At 46.8% G+C, this 23086-nt stretch overlaps 1 protein-coding gene across 1 annotated transcript in view; it reads right to left on the bottom strand.

Moving 5' to 3' along the window:
- cacna1g (calcium channel, voltage-dependent, T type, alpha 1G subunit) overlaps nt 1-23086 on the bottom strand; it is a 372532-nt gene that overhangs the window by 107689 nt on the left and 241757 nt on the right. Inside the window, exons 21-24 of the mRNA XM_070857502.1 lie at nt 12493-12619; nt 9219-9344; nt 6572-6661; nt 1767-1959 (exon numbers count right to left, since the gene is read on the bottom strand). Coding sequence (XP_070713603.1) covers nt 1767-1959; nt 6572-6661; nt 9219-9344; nt 12493-12619 — 536 coding nt within the window. The remainder of the gene's footprint in view (nt 1-1766; nt 1960-6571; nt 6662-9218; nt 9345-12492; nt 12620-23086) is intronic.

Raw genomic sequence — 23086 nt, 5'->3', positions numbered from 1 at the left:
CTCCATTCCCATCACAAGGGTATTGAGGCCACCCCATAAAACTATGCTGGCTGAGATTGTCTAACTCTGTACATACTAGGGTTGGACCACACCTAACTTGGCTGAGACCTGATACACCTCGATACATACTAGGGTTGGACCACACCTAATCTGGCTGAGATCTGCTAACTACATCTAGGGACCCAACACACTTAACTTGGCCAAGATTAGCTAACTCTGTACATACTAGGGTTGACCACACCTACCCTGGCTGAGACCTGATAACTCTGTACATACTGGGGATTGAGCCTAGAGCCTTCCTGGTCTGCAAGACTTTGTTCAAGATTGGATTGAGAAGTTACCAACTGAGCCGTTGGTGAGAACCCTGCAGTTTTTCACTTTGTAACAATGCCAATTAACTTCCAAAAGAATCAGTTCGGGAAACTTCTCAAACACACAAGGCCACTGCAACTTTAGGGACCTCCTACCTTCCCTACAGTTGGAATGTCCAACATTGAGCTTTTAACAAATAATTGCCCCGACAGAAAGAATCTAGCAACTGGCCAAATCCAGAAACTGGAAGCAAAATGGCACAAATTGTACCAGCCACAACTAATTGTAACTCAGCAATTACAAGCCTGTCTGGCATTGGCACGTACCATACAGAGAAACATGTTTTGACAATTAAGGAGCAGGACACTTACATTCCCAGTTTGAAAATAAAAGACAACCTACCCACCCCATAAAGTAAATTTAAAGTGGGTTCAGAGAGATATATTGTGAATACAGCATGAAAAAACGCCTTTGGGGAACAGAACTTGTAAATGCAATGCTAAGCTAACAGACAGACACTCCAAGATATCCCAGTAGTATATTGAAATATATAACATATACCATCTACCCATATATAACGGTAGGATGGCATACCAATACTCAACAACAGGTCAAGTAGCTTGATATCATATCATGCTCTGTAAGGCTTCCTAACAAATTAACACACAACACAGCTCCTTCCAATAATAACCTATAGCACCTTACAGCTGGCTGTCCACTTTAGCCAAGCCATTTTTATTGAGCACATGGAAGAGATCAGTGTCTCGTGAATTCATCGATTCCGCCACCACTGAAATACGTGACACAATCATTTCTAGTGGGAATGTTTTCCTTTTCCATTTCTATTTCCCGATAGACTTCAGCTTTAAAAAGAACGGGCCTCCGTGCAGGACACCGTTTGACTGAAGTACACAAGAAGCACAGTATTGCCTGCAGATATGCTGCGTTGAAGACCATTCGCAGGTGTTCCCCAAGCTGTAGCTTTCAGTGAACGGTTGAAAAGCAGTCGTGATGTGTGTTGTAACAAAAGAACCCAATAAAGCAAACAGTGAGTGCACTTACAGGTCAATAGTGCAAGACATCGCCCCCTTCAACTGGAGGAATACCTTGGAACAGTGATCATCAACTGATGGCACTTTGGAGCCAGTAATATCTTTGCACTACTGTGTGTCGCACTTTTCGTGTACTATACTCATGAGAATGCTTTGGGTAAAAGACAGTTTGCCCTCTGAAGAGGCTGCTGCCAAAACATGCAAGCGAGATATGACAGGGCAACTGTTTGCATGGGCCGATGGGATTTTATTTCTAGACCAGTTCATTCTACCATGCAGAGGCCTAACTGGCATGCTGTGGGATGTCCCAATTGTCAGGCACTTGGGGAGTGGTGTCAAAGGTCAAGCACGACTCAGAAAGATACAGGAAAGACTACCGACCAGCCAGCTGTTTCTCCTTACTCCGTCTCTTTTTTTCCACACGTCGGAGGCGCTTCTCCTCACGCCGCTTGGCCTCCTCCACCTCCTGGTGCTTGCGACACTTGTGAAAGTTCTCCACCACCACGCCGACAAACATGTTGAGCACAAAGAAGGCCACGATCAGCAGGAAGGAGATGAAGTAAAGGAGCATCCACGGGTTGTAGTTCATGACCGGCTGCAAACGTGAAGGCAGCAACTTAGTAAGGAGCTCGGAATCATAGATTCATACAGCATACAAGGAGGCCAATCAGCCTATTGTGCCTGTGTCAGCTCTTCTAAAGAGCAATCCAATTAGTCCCATTCCCCCGCTCTTTCCCCATAGCCCTGAAAATTATTCCCCCTCAACTATCTATCCAATTCCCCTTTGAAAGTTACTATTGAATCTGCCACCCTTTCAGGCAGCACATTCCAGATCAGCACAACTCGCTGCGTAATAAGGACTCATCTCGCCTCTGCTTCTGTTGCCAATGACCTTAGATCTGTGTGCTCTGGTTACGGACTCTCCTGTCAGTGGTCACCTCATTTACTCTATCAAAACCCCTCATGATTTTGAACATCTTTATTAAATCTCCCCTCAACCGTCTCCGCTCTAAGAGGAACAATCCCAGCTTCTCCAGTCTCTTCACATCACTGAAGTCTCTCACCCAAATCCCTCATCCTCTGCAGGCTCTCCAAGCTCTTAACATCCTTCCTAAAGCGTGGTGCCCAGAATTGAACGCAATACCCCAGCTAGGGCCTAACCAGTGATTTATAAATGGTTTAGCACAACTTTCTTGCTTTTGTATTCTATGCCTCCAAAATGCTCAGGTTCCCAGATTCTTTTTTAACCGAAGGAATCTGTCATGGCACTCTACTGCACTCGTTGCAATGGTCTGTAAATTTGCTCGCATTGTGAGATTTGGTGCCAATGGTCGTCAGTGCGACTGTGCTCGTTAGGGGTGGTGGGTGTTAGTGCCAGTGAATGGCGCACTTTCCCATCCAGGACACTCGGCGGGGCCATTTTCGTGCAGCCACGACAGCTTAGCATAAATCAGCAGTGCAATGTTTGCATGCACCAGACACGAACTGAGCCCATCTGTATTTGCAGGTTCAGTGCAGTAACACAGAATGGAGGTGGACCAGTTGTGATGGAACACCTACCCTCATTAAAATTACATAGAATTACATCGATATAGCACAGAATCAGGCCATTTGGCCCAACTGTTCCATGTCACTATTTATGCTCCACATGAGTCTCCTCCCAGGCCCCCACCCCTCTTCGTCTAACCCCATCAGCATATCCTTTCTCCCTCATGTGCTTTTCTAGCTTTCCGTTTAATGCATCTATTAATGATGCTAATCTGGAACAGTGGAGCAGTTTACGACCATTTACACCCGTGAGATTTGTGCTCTGAACTCACTCTCTCAGGTTACTGATACAGAAAAAACAAGGTACCGACAAGTGAGCAAGAACTAAAAAGAGAAGACGCTGGGAATACTCAGGCCAGGCAGCATTGGGACACAGCTGCGGGTCTTCTAGGGGGTGGAAAAGCCGAGTGCTGCTGCAGGCCTTCTGGGACCATTGGTGGAGGGTGGAAATCGCCCCTCAAAGCAGAGAGCCACAGCAGTGAGGAGGCGTTGCAGGAAGCAGGACCTCCCCTGTGTCAGTTCTCCGAAGAGCTGGTGAAAGTTTGGTGCAGCTGAGGAAGGTGGTCCTCGCCCCCACTGGTGCAGGTGGTCCAGGTGCTCGGCAGGCGGTAGAGGATCGCGTCAGTGTTGGCAGCACTATGGAGCGGCCCTGGCTACTGTGTCAGAAATTGTTTCAGAACCTCGCCAGGAGTGCTCTGCTGGGGGACCCCCAGTACCACCCACAGGTACCCAGCGTACCAAGTATGAATAGAATTAAGATTCTCCCCCCGCCCTTACACTACTTGTCTACATCCCCATACTTGTTCTTTATGGCTTAAGATACACTTCCCAGCACCTGCCTTTACCAATAACATCTCCTTTACTAACTCAATTGCTGCACGGCCTGATAACTCCTTCCATGTATCTCACGCCAACATTCTCAAGCACTCACTGCATTCTACTATTTTGAGAGTAAACTGCATATAATAAGAAGGAGAGAATGTATGGTAGGAGAGCCCCCAATTCCATGTCCTCTTACACCATTTGTGCAGACCTGCATATCCAGGGAAGCAGGGATGTAGAGGAAGAAGGCGACGGGGAACTTGGGATTCTGGCCCCAGCTCAGGACTGATAGCAAAGTGATCCTTCATTTATTTCCCATCCTATTCGGTCACTTGTTGCACTTAAGCATTACCACTCATTTAGCTGGCTGCCACATCTAATGAAGTTATTATTAACACATTATTGTATCACTTGTTCCTGTTCTCATTCTATAGGTGTGCCAAAGAAAGTTGAGGCAGCAGTTAGGGAAGTGGACAACCCGTGCAACGCACGGCCTGTTGTTACCTTCAATCTAACGCTGCAGTAATTCTGTGGGGCATGGAGATAATTCTGAGGTTAGTGCACTGGGTGGTGCACAGAATGCGAGTAAGTGGCATGGGAAGAGGAGGAAACATTTGGATGGAGATTCAGCTCATGTCCATTCTCAGCTGCTGGGGACAGTGATGTGGACCTCAGGGGCTCTTCTTTTCAAGGAAGGATGATTTCTGAGCATGAAAGTTGCAGCCATTGGAGAGCATGTCCAACAGCTTTCAGCACATGGGGATGAGTGTGAAGGAGCCTACAGCCCATTTGCATGTTGTGCCGATGATGCATAGGATAGAAGGTTTGCAATCCAATTTATAGAGCAGCTCCAGGGGCATCTACAAGTGCCCCCCACCCTCAGTCTGGAATCACTAGCTACTAATATAAAATGTAGATACATTGTTCAGCTTGAGAGTTGGTACTTTACATGGGCAGTGTCACAGACTACAGCTTTCATTGTAAACTTCGGTAACATTTGATCAACTCCTTTTCTCTTAGTGTGAAGCCAAATAATCTGACAGGGAATACCGACAATTACCAGGCTAAAGTGCCATAATAACGGTTGCGTCACTCCCATTGGGATGTTGGTCCTACCAGCGTTGGGAATGTTGGTGCCATGAGCATTGGGAATGGCAATTCCTGTATCACTGAGAATGGCAATTCCTGTATCACTGGGAATGGTGATTCCTGTATCACTGGGAATGGTGATTCCTGTATCACTGTAAATAGTGATTCCTGTACTCGGGAATGGTAATTCCTGTATCACTGGGAATGATGATTCCTATATCATTAAGAATGGTGATTCCTGCATCATTGGGAATGGCAATTCCTGTATCACTGGGAATGATGATTCCTGCATCATTGGGAATGGTGATTCCTATCACTGGGAATGGTGATTCCTGTATCATTGGGAATAGTGATTCCTGTATCATTGGGAATGGCAATTCCTGTATCACTGGGAATGGTGATTCTTGTACTCGGGAATGGTAATTCCTGTATCACTGTAAAAGATCCAACGACACTATTCGAAGAGCAGGGGAATTCTCTCTGATGTCCTGCCAATAATTCTCTCTCAACCAACATCTCAAACAGATTATAACAGTGACTACACTTAAAAAAGTACTTCATTGGTTGTAAAGCGCTTCGGGGCATCCTGAGGATATGAAAAGTGTGCTTTAAATGTAAGTCTTTCTTTCCTCTATTGGGAATGTTGGTGCGTCTATCATTGCAGTCAACTTGCATTTTATACCACTCCACACAAAGCATCTTATTTTAGAAAGGTTACCATCACACCCAAATGGGGGGAAAGGCCCAGTTAAATTTAAACATGATGCAAAATGTTGCAGGAGTTCTCAAATGGTTAAGTGAAGGCCTTGGTTATAGGAACTCATGGAGATTGTGAGGAGCAGGCACAGTCATATCAAATATAGACACAATGAGCTCAATTTTCACCACCAGGGGGCGCCGTTATTTTGGCTTCCATGGATTTTTTTGAGCAATCTTAATTTTGCAACTTTCCTCAAAGTTTGTACGCCAGCGGCAACGGTCAGTGTCGGATTTTTTGTATGCAAGATTTTTTGGCGCAGGTCTGGGTAAAAACTGATTTCTGCGCCGTTTTTGGCCATTTAAGCGATTTTCCCCAACACCGATCTTTTTAAGGACGCAGAGTGGCCTTAAGTACTGATCAGAAAACGTTAAGTTAAGAAAATCGGTGCTCAGGTCTATATCGGGGCTGTTTCTTTGCAGTTTAGTCTTGTTCATAAAGATAGTTTATAATGATCATGTTAAAGAACGTTCTTTTTTTTATCTCTTTACATTACAGATTACTCGTTTTGCCGTTGGGCCCTCCCTCCTGGTCCCGCTGCAATCCCGGGCCGAATGCTCCCCCCACCCTGCCACTGCAGGCCCTGGCCGTGGAACGCCAACTCGCAGGGGGAGCTTCAGCCCTCACTGTGTCTCTCGTTACCCTGGCAACCTCCCTCAGTGTGTCTCTCGTTACCTTGGCAACCTCCCTAAGTGTGCCTCTCATTACCCTGGCAACCTCCCTCAGTGTGTCTCTCGTTACCCTGGAAACCTCAGCTTTTGACGCAGACTTGAAGCTCCAGCCCCAGATTAAATTTCGGATACCGCAACGCCAAAATAACAATTTACTTTGGTGAAAGTTCCAACTTTTTTTCCCGGCGCAATCGGGCATAAAATAATCGGCTGTTAATCCTCCTGGGTGCCAAAAATCGGCAAAGAGGAGAATTGAGCCCCATGTCTAGACAGGGTTTGCAATTTCACACAGAATAACTGACATTGCAGCTCCACATTACCTGTTGATCCACTCCCACTGCATCCAAACCATCATACATAATGTCGACCCACCCATCCTTCGATGCGAGAACAAACAAGGACATCAGGGCCTGTTAGTCGGAGAAAATATCAGCTCATTAGATGCAGTAACATATGATTTATCATATATTATGATGCAGTGATCATTGATTATTGACAGCGGAATTAATTATTTTCTATTGAAGAGACATAAGCATCACTCTCTCTGACCCAGGACTGCACAGGTCAGTGGTGCTCCCTACACTCCCTTCCAGCAAACACCTCTTGTCAGAGCACCCACCACTGCAGCAGTATATCATGTTCATTTCCAAGATTTAGCGCGTGCTAAATGTCAGAACAACCGAATGCTAAATGGTTCAGAATTTAGAACAAGCTAACAATGTGGACATCTAACATATAAGAATAGGGGGCAACTGAGTACAATATGCTAAAGTAATGGGGGGGGAATAATGCAAGAGTTGTGGTCCCAATTTTTCATAGTTTGGGAAATGCAGCAATAGCATTAGAGGATGGGAAAATGGCCATTGATGTTCCGATTTTCCCCCAAAAAGTCAGAAGCATGATCCAGGGAATTGTTGACCCATTGCCAAAAATACCTATCGTAGGAAAAATAGTAGACTCTAGTAATGTAAATCATTCAGAATAAACAGGATAAAAATAATAATTCCAACCCAAAGGCAGGTGATGCCTAATACATTTATTATATGTTAGCTTGGCTCAGTTGGTAGCATTCCCACTTCTGCATCGGCCCCACACCAAGACTTGAACACATAACCTCGGGCTGGCACAGGAGTGCAGTCGTGTGGCATCACTGTTTGCCAGTGAGGCTGTCCTTCAGTGAAATGTCAAACTGAGGCCAAATCTACCCGTTTAAATGAATGTTAAAGGTGCAACTGCACTAACTAATTCGAACAAGAATTCTTCCAATGCCTTGGCCAACGTTCCTCCCTCAATCTAAATGTTGGTGGGATGCTGCTGGTACAAAATGACAACCGAGGGTGCAAAATGGCCACTGCCTCAGCTGTCGTAACAACAGTCACTGCATTCCAAAAGTAGTTTGTTGTGTTTTGAGGCATTTGCACATGATACAGGGCTAATGACATTATAAGCACCCTTTGAAGATAGAACATCTTAATTTCCAGAAAGCACTTGAAAGGCTGCCTCACAACATTGCCTCACAACATTGCTTGCCTCAGTTGAAAACGTCTGGGATAAAGGGTGCAGTAATATATTGGATATTAAATTTACTCAATAATTAGAAAAAGGGCACTGGTCCAATGTAGCAAGCCTAATTGGATATTTGTCATCAGTAGAGTATTGCAGGATTAGTGTTGGGACCAGCTGTTCGCAATAACTGTGAATGATCTTGTGGTCATTAGTAGCATGTCTAAATTTACAGATGACACTAAATTATGAAGAAAAGCACAATATTCGGAGGGCAAGAAATTAATGAAGACATAATGGCAGATAAATGAATCACGGATAGCACTTAATATTGAAAAGTGCTTAAAAAAAAGCAAAAAGCAGTAAATAAGTAGCAAAGTACCCGTATAATCAAATTAAGTAAGTAATGAAACGGCTATGTGCTACAGTTGACCAAACTCTGAAAGAGTTATTACATTTGATTAAGGCAAAAATTTTTTTTGTGATTTATCAGTAAATCTGTAGAATATTAGACTGAGGAATTAATAGCGACCCTGTGAAGTGTTAGTAAAATAAAATAGCTATAAGATGTGGTTCCACTGAGTTCCATTTCCCATTGGGAACACTAGGTCAAGGAATCATCCCTGTGGAACAAGGTGCCGAGTTTCCGGGTCCCTTTCCCAGCACTAAACAGGACCAGCACAGCAGAGTTGGCTTGCACTTGTCCAGAGCATTACCTGGAATGCTTGTCTCGATATTTTAAATGGTTTGGGAGCAGCTCTGGGCAGGGCCTAATGTCAGCCAAGACTTTGTGCTCAAACCTCTGGAGTGGGGCTTGAACCCACGACCTTCTGACTCTGCGGGGCGGCACTAGCAACTGTGCCACGACTGATACTCAAACGCAGGAGGACAGATATTGCGATGGTGGGCGCTCCGTTGTTATTGGATGTGGAGGTCTCAGGCCCACCACACACCTTGCACATCCAGCACAATCGGTGTACAAGACTCATTAACGCCACCCCCACCCCCACCCCCACGATTATGCAAATGGAGGGGGCCTCTCCGTAATGTGGATGGTTAGTGTCCTAGACGCACTGAGCCCGTTATCAACAGGTTGCTGAAGTAAAGGCCTGCCTCTAAAATCTGATCTAGGTCGCTCTCTCCATCTTCGAGGATTGCCTTCTCTGACCAAAATTCCCACTGCATTATGGGAGCCCCCTCCCACCACCTCAAAATTGACCGCACTTCACAGATTCCTGACATCCTGGGCCCTGACTTCTCGTGCCACTCCTGGTGGCACCAGGCACGACCTGCCGACACACCGGGGATATTTAAATGAGCTGGCCTTTGGGTGTAGGCGCGGCTGGTGCCCAGTGAGCGGCCCTGACACTAGAATGTTCCAGACTGCATCAGCAGCCCCGCAACCTCCCTACCGAATTCGGAGCGCGCGCGCCTGCATAACATGCCTTTCAAATCCTCCCGTACCTGCCCCAGGTTGTCAAAGTTGTACTTGTGACGGGTCCACTTGTAGTTGGCTTGAAAGCAATCAGATTTGTTGGTGACATTCCTTGTGTCTTCTCCAAGACAGAAGTAAAACTTCCCTTTGAAGAGCTGAAATAAAAATAGATGCACAAACTTTGGAATCGTTGATGTGTCAGGGTTGTTTCCTTTGTGAAGACTGTCATGAGCTACAATCATGAAATGATACAGTACAGACGGAGGCCATTCGGCCCATCGTGCCTGAGCTATCCAATCAGTCCCACTTTCTTACTCTTTTCCCATGGCAAATTTCCCCTTTTCTAGTATTTATCCAATTCCCTTTTGAATGCTACTATTCAATTCACTTCCAATACCCTTTCAGGCAGTGCATTCAGATCAGAACACTCCAGAAGTATTTGCAAAAAACCAATATAACAATGTGTGGGTCACATGAATTGGGTGGTTCCTGTCAGCCAGAAAGGCTCAGGTTCTTCAACCCCCTCCCCCCGCCCCCTCCAACATCCCCGCCCAATCCCATTTTTCCAACTCAGTAGCGTTTCAACTTAGCTAGTCCATTGGGGAAGCCACCAGGTTAGAGAGGTAAACAGGGAGAAAGCAAAATTTAATGCGAGTAAGCCTGGTCTTCTGGAAACATAGAAACAGGAGTAGGCCACACAGTCCCTCGGAGTCCAAGGAAAAGAAATTCTGTGTAAAATGGGCTGCTGATTCACGATGAGCCTGTTTCACGCTACTGGTGTCGACCAATTTCACCCCCAGCATTGGAATATGTTTTGGATATCAATAGCAGAGCTGAAATGCAACATATTCCATCTGATTGACGTGAATGAGAGTTATCTCAGGGACTGGTTTCCTGTGGGAGCCAATTCAGACCCATGCCAGTGCAATTCAGTATCAGACCCAAGACTGAATTCCTTTCTCCCCACTCTCAGCGTAAATCCTACCATGCAAGCTGTGCTTTCCCCTTTCACAACCTTTGCTCCATCCCTGCCTTCAATCTTTCCAAGCTGTAATATCATTGTTACACAAAAAATCGTTTCTGCAGAAGAAAGCGCACAGCAGTTGAAATATGTGTGCAGCGTGTGAACAGTGAGCTGACCCACGAACAGTTACCAATACACTGAAACTAAAACAGAACACGCTGCAAACAGCAGGGCAGTCAGCATCTTTGGAGAGAGCAGGTCAGTTGACTTTTGAGTGTAGGTCCTCCGATAGAACTAAGAAGAAATTGCTGAAGAAGAGCAAAGGATTGGAAGAGGCATAAAATGCGTACACACACGCACATTGACACACACACACGCATGCATACATGTACATATACACCGTGTACACACACACACGCATGCATACATGTACATACACACCACATTCACACACGCATGCATACATGTACATACACACCATGCACACACACACACATACATAGATGTACATACACACTGTGTACACACACACACACACACATGCATACATGTGCACACACATATGCTCATGTACATCATCATCATCATAGGCAGTCCCTCGAAGCGAGAAGACTTGCTTCCACACCAAAAAGGAATGAGTTCACAAGTGTTTCAATGAAGGATCTAATATTCCAGATCCCGAACTACATTTTGGCGGGTGGAAGATGCCTGTGCTTAGATTTTTTTTTGATCTGTGATGGCCGTTGCACACCAGCCACCACACGGGCTTGACAGAGCTAGGTCTTGGTCCAGTAGCAAGGGTTACCCAAGATGACTGGAGACCAGCTCTGCTGCACAGACCGAGCGCGCACACATATCGCAGTGTGGGCTGGTCCGTGCTGCCCCTGGGCCTTTGTCCCTTCTGGGTCCCAGACTCACTGCTCTCCTGGGCCCGGTCACTTCCTTCTACAAACTCTTGCCACTCCTTTGCCTCTCCTGCTCTGCCTGCCCGCACTGCAATCAGCGACCTGACTTCGCAGCCATCACCCTCCTGCAGTGGTATGCCACCGTACGCTGCTCCCTCTGATGGCCCCGCAGGTTGGGACCATGCCACCGTACGCTGCTCCCTCTGATGGCCCCGCAGGTTGGGACCATGCCACCGCACGCTGCTCCCTCGAATGCAGCCTTTCGATCACAGTAAATCATGTACATACATGCACAGACACATACGGGAAGTAAAATGACCTGTAAACTGCTTAGGTGAGCAACAGAGTGTGGTTAATAGGCTGAAGTGAGCCATTAAGAGCACACTGAGAAAAATCAGACACTTACAAGACTTGAGGCGTGGCGGAGAGGGGGTAAAAGCAGCAGAAATGGAAGCAGGAAAACCTGGTAAAGTGGAGCAAGTTTCTGCTCGTCAAGAGCTGGGAGAAGCAAACGGCAGATTGACACCACTGGTGTGGGCTAGCCCCCCGCACGTTGATTTCACACCCCAGGACACAAAGAGATCCCCTCGTCCCGGACCCACAGTCCCCACCCTCCCGGACACATAGCACCCCCCCCCCCCACCCCCGGGACACACAGCCACCTCCGGACTCACAGCCTCGCACCCCCCGCCCACCAGGCACGCAGTCCCTCCGCCCACCCACAAAGCCCCCCCACTTCAGACACAGCCCCCCCCACCCCCCCCCAGACATACAACTCCCCCACCCCACCCCACCTCCGGGACACACAGCCACCACCCCCCCCCCACACGCAGCCCCACTCCTACCCACAGCTCCCCCCCAGACACACAGCCCCCGCCACCCCCCACCATCCGCGACACACAGCCCCCCCTCCCGGACACACAGCCCCCCCACCCCCGGGACACACGGCCCCGCCCCCCCCTTCCACCCAGACACACAGCCCCTCCCTCCACCCACACAGCTCCACCCCAGACACAGCCTACCCTGGACACACGCCCCCCCCCACCCCCCACGGACACAAAATCCCTAGTCCTTGCCTGGGACTCCACCCCCAGCCCGCCAGCACACACAGCCCCCTCCCCCCACCGGACACACAACCCCCCCCCGCACATACAGCACCCCCCCCACACAGCTCCCCTCCAGACACACAGGCCCCCCCCCCCACCCCACCCACACAGCCCCGCCTCCCACACAGCCCCCCGCCCCGGATACACAGCCTCCCCCCGCCCCCCCCATGGGTCACACATCACCTCCTCCCCCAGACACAGAGGCCCCCCCCCAGACACAGAGGCCCCCCCCCACAGACACAGAGGCCCTTCCCCCATCCACAGCTTCCCCCCAGACACACAGCCCCCACCCCAGCATGCTGAGCTCTGATTTGTTGCGGGTCCAAACCTGCACTCCTAAGATGCCAAAGATGATGAAGAAAGCGCAGCAGATGACCACAATGTTCCCGATGGGCTTCAGGGATGACATCAGTGTTTCGACCACGAGTTTGAGGCCTGGTGCTCGGCTGATTACCCTGTGAGGAGCAGGAGAGCTTGTGTTAGGGATGATCAATGTGACTGAGGCGAGGGCTTCTAACATCATTAACTACACAGAATACACAGCACAGAAACAGGCTATTCATTCCAACTAGTCTGTGCTGGTGTTTATACTTCACACGAGTATCCTCCCATTCCATCGGCCTCATCTCAGCCTTTCAGCATATCTTTCTATTCCCTTTTCTCTCATGTACCATCTAGTGTCCTTTTGAAGGCTCGTTGCCTCAACCACTTCCTCATTAACTGTTAGGCTTAAATACACCCGTACATTATTGCAATCTATTTTATGTTGTTAACAATTGCACCGTTTTACCTTCGGCCTTTTAAAAATAAAAGTGGGTGGTACGCGACTGAGAGTTAAATGTATGATTGCATATGGTCACGTGTGGGCTTGAGGTAAATTGTAAGTGGCTGCTTCAACATCCAATTGGCACTCTGTATTGTGCTGCCCAAACTGTCAAGGGAGTCAACTCTTGCACGATCATCGTCCAGAAATCATTGGGGGGCGATTTCCCAATGTTAGGCCTACTGTTAACGGCCTCACAATGGGGCCGGTGCCCTCACCGCCTTGATGATGCAGCCGCCGCCATTTTGAAAGAGATCTGCCACCCGGGTGTCTAAAGAGCTCGCCTGTTTCAGGCGGTAGACCTCTTCCGACAGGCCAACCGGGGTCCTGGAACCCCCCGAATGGCACTTTAGGTTGGAACTGGTCGGAGCCTCAGCTGTGGGCGGTGGAGCTGGAAAAGTCCGGAAAAGTCTGGAACCTTCGAACCCCTCTAAAATAATCTGGGTCGCTACTGCCCCAGAACTATCCCGCCCGCCCCGTGATTTCCACCACCCCACCCGGCGCTTACATTGCGGTCGCGGGGGGGGGGGGGGGGGCGATATTGGCCGGCCAGCTGTGGCTCAATGGGTAGCACTCTCACCTTCGAGTTAGAAGGTTGTGGGTTCAAGTCCCACTCAAGCACAAAAAAAATCTAAGTTGACACTCCTGTGCAGTGCTGAGGGAGTGCTGCACTGTCGGAGGTGCCGTCTTTCGGATGAGACGTTAAACCGAGGCTCCGTCTGCTCTCTCAGATGGATGTAAAAGATCCCAGGGCACTAGTTCAAAGAAGAGCAGGGGAGTTAATCCTCGGTCAATGTTTATCCCTCAATCAACATAACAAAAACAGATTATCTGGTCATAATCACATCGCTGTTTGTGGGAGCTTGCTGTGTGCAAATTGGCTGCCGCGTTTCGCACATTACAACAGTGACTACACTCCAAAACTACTTTGTTGGCTGTCAAGCTTTGAGATGTCCGGTGGTCGTGAAAGGTGCTATATAAATGCAAATTTTTCTTTTTAATGCAGAAAGTTCACTCTGGATGACTGCTTGAAGCCACGATGCTCTTCGGCCCAACGGAAGTGAGGCTGGGGCCTGTAAAAGTGTTGGTTGCTTCCTTGCCTCGGGTCGGGCCGAGCGCCAACATGCCCTTGGCTGGTTGGTTGCCTAAATGTCAAAATTACACCCCACTGAGCGCAATATGAGCACATGGATACTCCTATAACATCGCTTCATCCCCTAACTTAAGAGAGGCAATTTTGTTTTAAATGGGTTATTGCCTCCATTAAAATATAGTGAAATATTTAGTGTGGGTACAATGGTATCACACGCAGTAACCTCTAGGCTCCACGGTTTTAGGAATTTATATTACGTCTCGCTAATAAATATATCCTCGCACTCACCTACATCGAAACATCTGAAAGGGACTTACGGGCCCTCTTAGACAGTTTTGTTTCTCAAAGTTTTGGATTATCCATGAGAAAACACACTATCATCTCTTTCAAAGTTCACTGAAAGCTAAATTCTGGCTGTAAGCTCGTCACTCATCAATGTCACGAAGATACTTAGCTCAGCTGTTGCCCACTCAGTGAACTGCATGTAGATTAAAATGCAATTATTATTCATCTGTCAGGGGTGTGTCAGAAAGCTCTTTTTAAACTGCATCTCATTTCATTCCTTTGGTACTGCCTAGTTTCAACTTTTCAAATCAGTGAATGATTTCCATATTTCTGCAGTGCCCTGTCTTACTGAGTGTTATATTCCCACAGGGATTATTGGTCCTGTGAACTAATTTTGGCTTCTCTCGAACACTGAAGCAAATTCCCAAACTGCACACTAATAAATGCACTAGCCCAAAGAGGTCTCGAGAACAAATATCCATGGGGGCATGTTAAAAAAAGTACCCGCATTAGAACCATAACATTTGCCAATACAACAACATCAGGCTGCTAACTGGATAAACTGTCAAAGGAACAAAATCGAGGTAATAGCACACTAAGACCAGCAGCATTTAGCAAACCCCAAAGGACAAGGGCAGCAGCGCATGGGAACACCACTGCCTCCAAGTTCCCCTCCATGCCACACACCATCCTGACTAGGAAATATATCACCGGTACTTCATCATCGCTGGATCAAAATCCCGGAGCTCCCTCCTTAACAGCAGCAGTTCAAGGCGGCGGCTCATCGCCACCTTCTCAAGGGTGACTAGGGATGGGCAATTTGGGAGGAAGTTTGAGGGTGGGAACAAGAGACTAAGATTTTCGGGGTGGGGGGGGGGCGAGGGGAAGAGCGAAATCAAGACCCAAAGATTCGTGCCAACGCAATTTGCCCGCTGTACGTGGTGGTCAACGAGAACGTTCCTTTTGTGCAGTGACCTTTTGCCCAGTTGCTTAACTTAAACTGCAGTCAGTGCCAAGTACTAACTGTAACCCCAGCACATGGAGCAGATTAGAAGGGCTTAAGTACACAAAAGGTAATTGAACATTAATGAGTTGTTACAAAAACAAAATCCTGCGATGTTGGAAATCGGAAATAAAAACAGAAAATGCTGGAAAGGTCAAGCAGCATCTGTGAAGAGAGAAACAGAGTTAAAGTTTTGGGTCTGTCACCTTACGAAAGGGTCAGCGACCTGAACCGTTAACTCTGTTTCTCTCTTCACAGATGCTGCCTGACCTGTTGAGTGTTTCCAGCATTTTCGGTTTTATTTAACAAGGTGCTATTTGCTTATTCACTTACTTCTGTGTGTTCTTGCATTCCGTGCACCTGAACAAGTTGCAGACTAGTGGGTAAACACAACTGTTCCTGCCCGAAATAAACGGACCTCTTAAAACACCACAACCGGCAACTTAGAAACTCACATTAATGCGAATGGATAATGGTTATTGCTCTTTGGCCGATATAAGCGACTGCCCGTTTTAACCGTGGACGTTTTAAGTGGTGGGCTCCGTTATCGGAAAAATGACACTCGCCTGTCAAGTGAGTCTCTCGCTTACTCTATTTGACGACATCGTTTATTTTTGCACGCTAAAAATATTAGCAGAGTTTGCTAAACTCTTTAGGAATTGTGCTGAAGGACTGATGTGGAGATTCCTCTGTCCCACAGGCAAGTTTTAGTTTACCAAAACAGGTGACTCATGTGAATGATCAGCAGTTTTGTGGTTTGTGTCGTGAGGTCATCTGTTGGTTCCCTGAAATCCACTGGGGATAGAAATGTAAGGCAGCTGCCACACAATGCTGAGAGCACAGCAGCAGTTTATCTTCCCTGGACAGCTCTTCCAAATCCTTTCACCGCGGTATTCCCATTTAAAGTCTTAAACAAAGTACCACAGTACAATGCAAGGTTCATAGAATTACATAGAACATACAGCACAGAAACAGGCCATTTGGCCCAACTGGTCCGTGCCGGTGTTTATGCTTCACATGAGCCTCCTCCTCCCCTATTCAGCTCACTCAATTGGCATATCCCTCGATTCTTATCTAGCTTCCCCTTAAAGAAATTCCATCTGTGATCTTTACGTTACCACACAGGGGATGCATAACCAGAAGAAAGCTAAAGGACACACACATTCATAAAATGAGTTCAACCTCAGTTACATTGCTGACGTGTCACTGATTGAAGTGCTGATGGCTCCTCGCCCAAAGGGCCAGGAGTTTGTTCGAGCTTTAAGCTTGCCACACGTCACTATGGGAGCATTGACTACTTAGCTCGGATAATGGGCCGGGTAAAAGGGACAAAGACTGCCACACATCAAACACGGGGTGTGGGTTCAACGGGCACCTGTTGTGGTGGCACACAAGTTCTGCAACTCTGCAAACTGACATCCCAACTCGTGGAAAGGTGGAGCCTCTTGGTATAAGCACCCAGAAATATTGTTCTGTCTCCAATGCGGGATGACATTAATGGCAACATTTTCCAGCACCAGCACCACCGACAGAGTGGGAATGAGCAGATGTGTGGAATTCTCAAGGGGCCGAAATTGAAGAACTTACCGCCCACTGCCGCTCACTGCCGCCAACATTCCTCTGCTCAAACCGCCCAGTGCCACTTTCGTCGTGGCCTGAAGCGAGCGGGAGGGGAGAGCCGCCGGGAAGTACCCGCCAACATCAGCAGACGGCCGATGCGCATAAGTCGATTCCCGCCCGCCGAGGTGCCATATTCATGCACGGCAGTGAACCACTGAGTGCAGGCAGCTCTGTCCTCAGCAGTAAGTGTGAAGGTGGGGAAAACAGGTTTGTGACATTTTTTAAATGTATTTCTTTACAGGGACTTACCTGGATGGCGTCCCCTGAAGGTCTTCAGATGTTTTTTTTAATGCTTTTGTTTTTCAGGCCTTTGACTCACCCTGGGCCCGACTCCATTCTCGGCGGCACTTGGGCAGCAAGCCCCTCTGCCGCCGAGAATGAGAGCTCTCGCCTGGCTGCCAGATTGGCGGCGTACGTCGCTGCTTTGCCACCCGCCAACCTTCGAGGGACCTTGCTGATGAAAACCCTGCCCAAAGAACCATCAGGGACCTCGGTGGCCATCGGGCAACACTTGGGCGGGCGGAGGCCTTCATCAAATTCGGGCCCTTGGAGACTGAGGAATTAGCACTTCTGACGGGCAGAATTTTGAAAGTTGGGATATTGTCCGGGCAATACAGAACACTAAATGGTTGGCAGCATCTTGGAAGCGCTCTTTATATTACGTCAACTGAGTTCAACATTTCTACGGCATAATCCATAAATAATATACTAAAAGTCTTTCCCTGTCACACCAGTAGTGTTACAAACTTATCCTTCAACTCGCCAGGAGTAAAGCCACCGGAGATTTTCTGGTACTATATTAGAAATGTTGCAGATATTCCACCCTCCCTCCCTCCTACCCCCCCCACCGACAACCATGGCGGTCATTTGGCAAAGAGGAGACTGCCAGAAACGGCTGAGCTCTGGCACAACCAGATCGCTGCCAATTTCTGGGAGCATTCCAATTATCTCACTGGAGTAAGAGTGGGATTTATTAGAGTCAGCGGCCCTGTTAATATTCGGGATGTGACACGGAATGAAATGGTGTCTTCTCACCTCGAGTGACACAGTGCGGGAGATCCACAAGCTGTTAAACAAAGAAGAAGCGATAATAAACAATGGGGTATAAGGGGAGATTCATTTGCCATCGTTCAGCTCCAGCTATAGAGAGGAGAGAATGGAGTGGGAGGCCTAATGTGTTGGGCATTACTGGGGCCATGGCTGCAATAAAGGAAAACTGGCCTTCAGCATTTTAAGGAATATCAAATGTCGGTGTGGGAGTATAAGGGAGTAACTCAATCCCACAGTTACGTAGGTGAAAGTCTAATGGCTCACAAACATCAGCAGAATCCTGCGATTAAATTACTGCCTCCTGCTCTCTCTGCCTGACAATTGTTAGTTCTGAGACTACATATTCTGTAGTTTATTTTTCAAAATAGCAATTCAAAAAAAATAGTTCATTAACTTTAGCACACTGTGATGTGACCGAGTGATAATGAGCTAGATTTTGCACTACGTCATCACAGGACAGGAACTCTGGTACTACCAACAGTGTAGGAAATAACAATATATTAGAAAATACTTCAGAAACCGAACTCCTTTAAAGAAAGACTTGCATTTATATAGCACCTCAGGATGTCCCAAAGCGCTTTATAGCCAATGACGTACTTTTGGAGTGTGGTCACTGTTGTAATGCGGGAAACGCAGCAGCCAATTTGTGAACAGCAAGCTCCCACAATCAGCAATGTGGTAATGACCAGATAATCTGTTTTCTTGATGTTGATTGAGGGATAAATATTGGCGTGGACACCAGGAATAACTCAATAGTGCTGTGGGAACTTTTACGTCCACCTCAGAGAGCAGATGGGACCTCGATTTAACATCTCACCCGAAAGACTGTATGCTCCTGCTCTAACACAGATGAAGGGTTATTGGTGCAAAGACTGACACTGTTGGAAGGCTTATTGGTGGCAAGGAATCTTCAGCTGGAAGGTTAATAGTGGGTGGGAATCACTGTTGAAAGATTATTGGTTGGGGGATTATCTCTATTGGAAGATTATTGGTTGGGGGAATTATCTCTATTGGAAGATTATTGTTTGTGGGATTACTGGTTGGGGGAATTATCACTATTGGAAGATTATTGGTTGGGGCACTATTAGTATTGGAAGATTAATAGTTAGAAGGTCCATTGTTTTTGGAAGGATATTGGTCACAGTTGAATAGTTATTGATGTGAGGGGTTTTCACTTTTGGAAGGTTATTGGTGCAAGGGGCCATTCCCGAAGGGAAGAGTTATCTCAGTATTGCACTGGAGTGTCCCAGATAATGTCATGGAATGAGACTTTGAGCCCACATCCGCTGACTCAGAGGCAAAATTGCTTTCAACTGAGCCAAGTTGACCTTTGGCTCCACCAAGATTATTGATGCACTTCCAACTATTTGCAAATATGCAATGCAGCCCTGTGTGATGAAATGCTGGGGTTTTCACCCAGCTTGGTTTGGACTGGACATTCGGATTTTTAAGCGGGCTCTCTGGATTTTAAAAAACATTCTAAACTGAACAACATAGGGCAGTTTTATTAAAGGAAACCGTCTCTACGTACTTCTGAGCAAAATTACATTTTCAATGAATTCTCACCATTAGTGAGACAAAGGTCAGAACTTCAAGCTATGATTCCACCCTCTCGTCAGCCCTTATTTATCTACCTTTGCCAGACTGGACATGGCAAAAGACAACAGGGAGAAGGAGAAGGGGTAATATTCAATGTCGGCAGGGGTAGAAAGCTGGAGCTATTGGATCTTATTGAATGGCAGAGCAGGCTCGAGGGGCCTAATGACCTACGCCTGCTCCTATTTCTTATGTTCTCTTATATACCCTGTCTGATTTCCATTGTCTTCGATGGCAAGAGGAATCCGATGGGGTGTATAACGGGCAGCCGATTTGAAATCAGCAGCTTTCTGCCCCCTCCGACGTTGAAGATTACTCCCAATGGTTCTCTGGTGGCCTTTTTTCATCACTAGGACAATCATAGAGAATCAGAGAATCTGACAGCGCAGAAGGAGGCTATTTGGCCCATCGTGCCCATCAGCATTACACCCCTGCTCCATCCCCATAGCCCAGCAAAAGTTTCCTTTTCAAGTATTTATCTAATTTCCTTTTGAAAGTTACTATTGAATCTGCTTCCACCACCCTTTCAGGCAGTGCATTCCAGATCATAACAACTCACTGCACAAAAAAACAATTTTCATTTACCCGCTGGTTCTTTTTCCAATGATCTCAAATCTGTGCCCTCTCATTACCGACCTCCCGCCACTGAAATCAAGTTTCTCCTTATTTACTCTTGCAAAACCTTTCACAATTTTGAACACCTCTGTTAAATCTCCCCGTAACCTTCTATGCTCTGAGGAGAACAATCCCAGTTGTCCCTTGTCTCTTTTAACAGAAAACTGCAGCAATTCTTTTTTCAACTTTGTAGAATGTTTTCTGGACATTCGCAAACTATAACCACAGGAGTCTTTAAAGGGAAGATGCTGTGAGGGCGAAGCCAAGAATACATCAGGGTTTCCTTGGAGACAATGATCAGCACATCCCTTACCAGATGATGAGATGTGATTGAAATTGATCTGTGAAACTGACAATGTGAACAGTTTAGTCTCCCAGCATTCAAGTTAGTTTTTTTAAAATCCCCTCATTTCATTTTGGATATTAAGGGAATCAAGGGATATGGGGATAGTGCAGGAAAGTGGAGTTGAGGTAGAACATCAGCCATGGGGCCTGAAATTCCGGCCTCACTGGGTCCATATGGAGTGTGTACAGACCCGGCGAGGCCCCGCAAAACCCGGGTTTCGGCACGCCATGCTCATGCGCCAAAGACCAGCTTTTCCGACTTGTCAAGTATTAGCTCGACAGATCCACGCATCTCGGCAGCAAGGACATCCGCGCGGGCGAGAATGTGCTATTTGCCCAGCTTTTGCCCAGCGAATGTCCTTAAACCTCTTGCGCCTGGTAAAACCAGCGTAAGAGTTTTAAAAGATATAAAAGACATATAAAAATAAAATTTAAAAACACACTTTTATGTTAAAAACCATGCCCACTAAGGTAAGTTTATTCTGAACCCCACTTACAAAACTTGAAAAAAATCCGAAAAATATATATTTGTTTCTAACACATTTCATTAACTTTAATTTAAACTAATGTTAAATATGTGAGGTGTTTTTTTATTTTTTATTTGTGTTTGGGTGTTTGGGGGGGTGTTTCTCATTCATGACAATGAGAAACATAGAAACATAGAAAATAGGTGCAGGAGCAGGCCATTCAGCCCTTCTAGCCTGCACCGCCATTCAATGAGTTCATGGCTGAACATTCAACTTCAGTACCCCCTTCCTGCTTTCTCGCCATAACCCTTGATCCCCCGCGTAGTAAGGACTTCATCTAACTCCCTTTTGAATATATTTAGTGAATTGGCCTCAACTACTTTCTGTGGTAGAGAATTCCACAGGTTCACCACTCTCTGGGTGAAGAAGTTTCTCCTCATCTCGGTCCTAAATGGCTTACCCCTTATCCTCAGACTGTGACCCCTGGTTCTGGACTTCCCCAACATTGGGAACATTCTTTCTGCATCTAACCTGTCTAAACCCATCAGAATTTTAAACGTTTCTATGAGGTCCCCTCTCATTCTTCTGAACTCCAGTGAATACAAGCCCAGTTGATCCAATCTTTCTTGATAGGTCAGTCCCGCCATCCCGGGAATCAGTCTGGTGAACCTTCGCTGCACTCCCTCAATAGCAAGAATGTCCTTCCTCAAGTTAGGAGACCAAAACTGTACACAATACTCCAGGTGTGGCCTCACCAAGGCCCTGTACAACTGTAGCAACACCTCCCTGCCCCTGTATTCAAATCCCCTCGCTATGAAGGCCAACATGCCATTTGCTTTCTTAACCGCCTGCTGTACCTGCATGCTAACCTTCAATGACTAATGTACCATGACACCCAGGTCTCGTTGCACCTTCCCTTTTCCTAATCTGTCACCATTCAGATAATAGTCTGTCTCTCTGTTTTTACCACCAAAGTGGATAACCTCACATTTATCCACATTATACTTCATCTGCCATGCATTTGCCCACTCACCTAACCTATCCAAGTCACTCTGCAGCCTAATAGCATCCTCCTCGCAGCTCACACTGCCACCCAACTTAGTATCATCCGCAAATTTGGAGATACTGCATTTAATCCCCTCGTCTAAATCATTAATGTACAATGTAAACAGCTGGGGCCCCAGCACAGAACCTTGCGGCACTCCACTAGTCACTGCCTGCCATTCTGAAAAGTACCCGTTTACTCCTACTCTTTGCTTCCTGTCTGACAACCAGTTCTCAATCCACGTCAGCACACTACCCCCAATCCCATGTGCTTTAACTTTGCACATTAATCTCTTGTGTGGGACCTTGTCGAAAGCCTTCTGAAAGTCCAAATATACCACATCAACTGGTTCTCCTTTGTCCACTTTACTGGAAACATCCTCAAAAAATTCCAGAAGATTTGTCAAGCATGATTTCCCTTTCACAAATCCATGCTGACTTGGACCTATCATGTCACCATTTTCCAGATGCACTGCTATGACATCCTTAATAATTGATTCCATCATTTTACCCACTACTGAGGTCAGGCTGACCGGTCTATAATTCCCTGTTTTCTCTCTCCCTCCTTTTTTAAAAAGTGGGGTTACATTGGCTACCCTCCACTCCATAGGAACTGATCCAGAGTCAATGGAATGTTGGAAAATGACTGTCAATGCATCCGCTATTTCCAAGGCCACCTCCTTAAGTACTCTAGGATGCAGTCCATCAGGCCCTGGGGATTTATCGGCCTTCAATCCCATCAATTTCCCCAACACAATTTCCCGACTAATAAAGATTTCCCTCAGTTCCCCCTCCTTACTAGACCCTCTGACCCCTTTTATATCCGGAAGGTTGTTTGTATCCTCCTTAGTGAATACCGAACCAAAGTACTTGTTCAATTGGTCTGCCATTTCTTTGTTCCCCGTTATGACTTCCCCAGATTCTGACTGCAGGGGACCTACGTTTGTCTTCACCAACCTTTTTCTCTTTACATACCTATAG

This window comes from Pristiophorus japonicus, chromosome 16, assembly GCF_044704955.1.
Source record: "Pristiophorus japonicus isolate sPriJap1 chromosome 16, sPriJap1.hap1, whole genome shotgun sequence".
Classification (NCBI taxonomy): domain Eukaryota; kingdom Metazoa; phylum Chordata; class Chondrichthyes; family Pristiophoridae; genus Pristiophorus; species Pristiophorus japonicus.
This window is presented reverse-complemented; position numbering and strand designations above follow the sequence as displayed.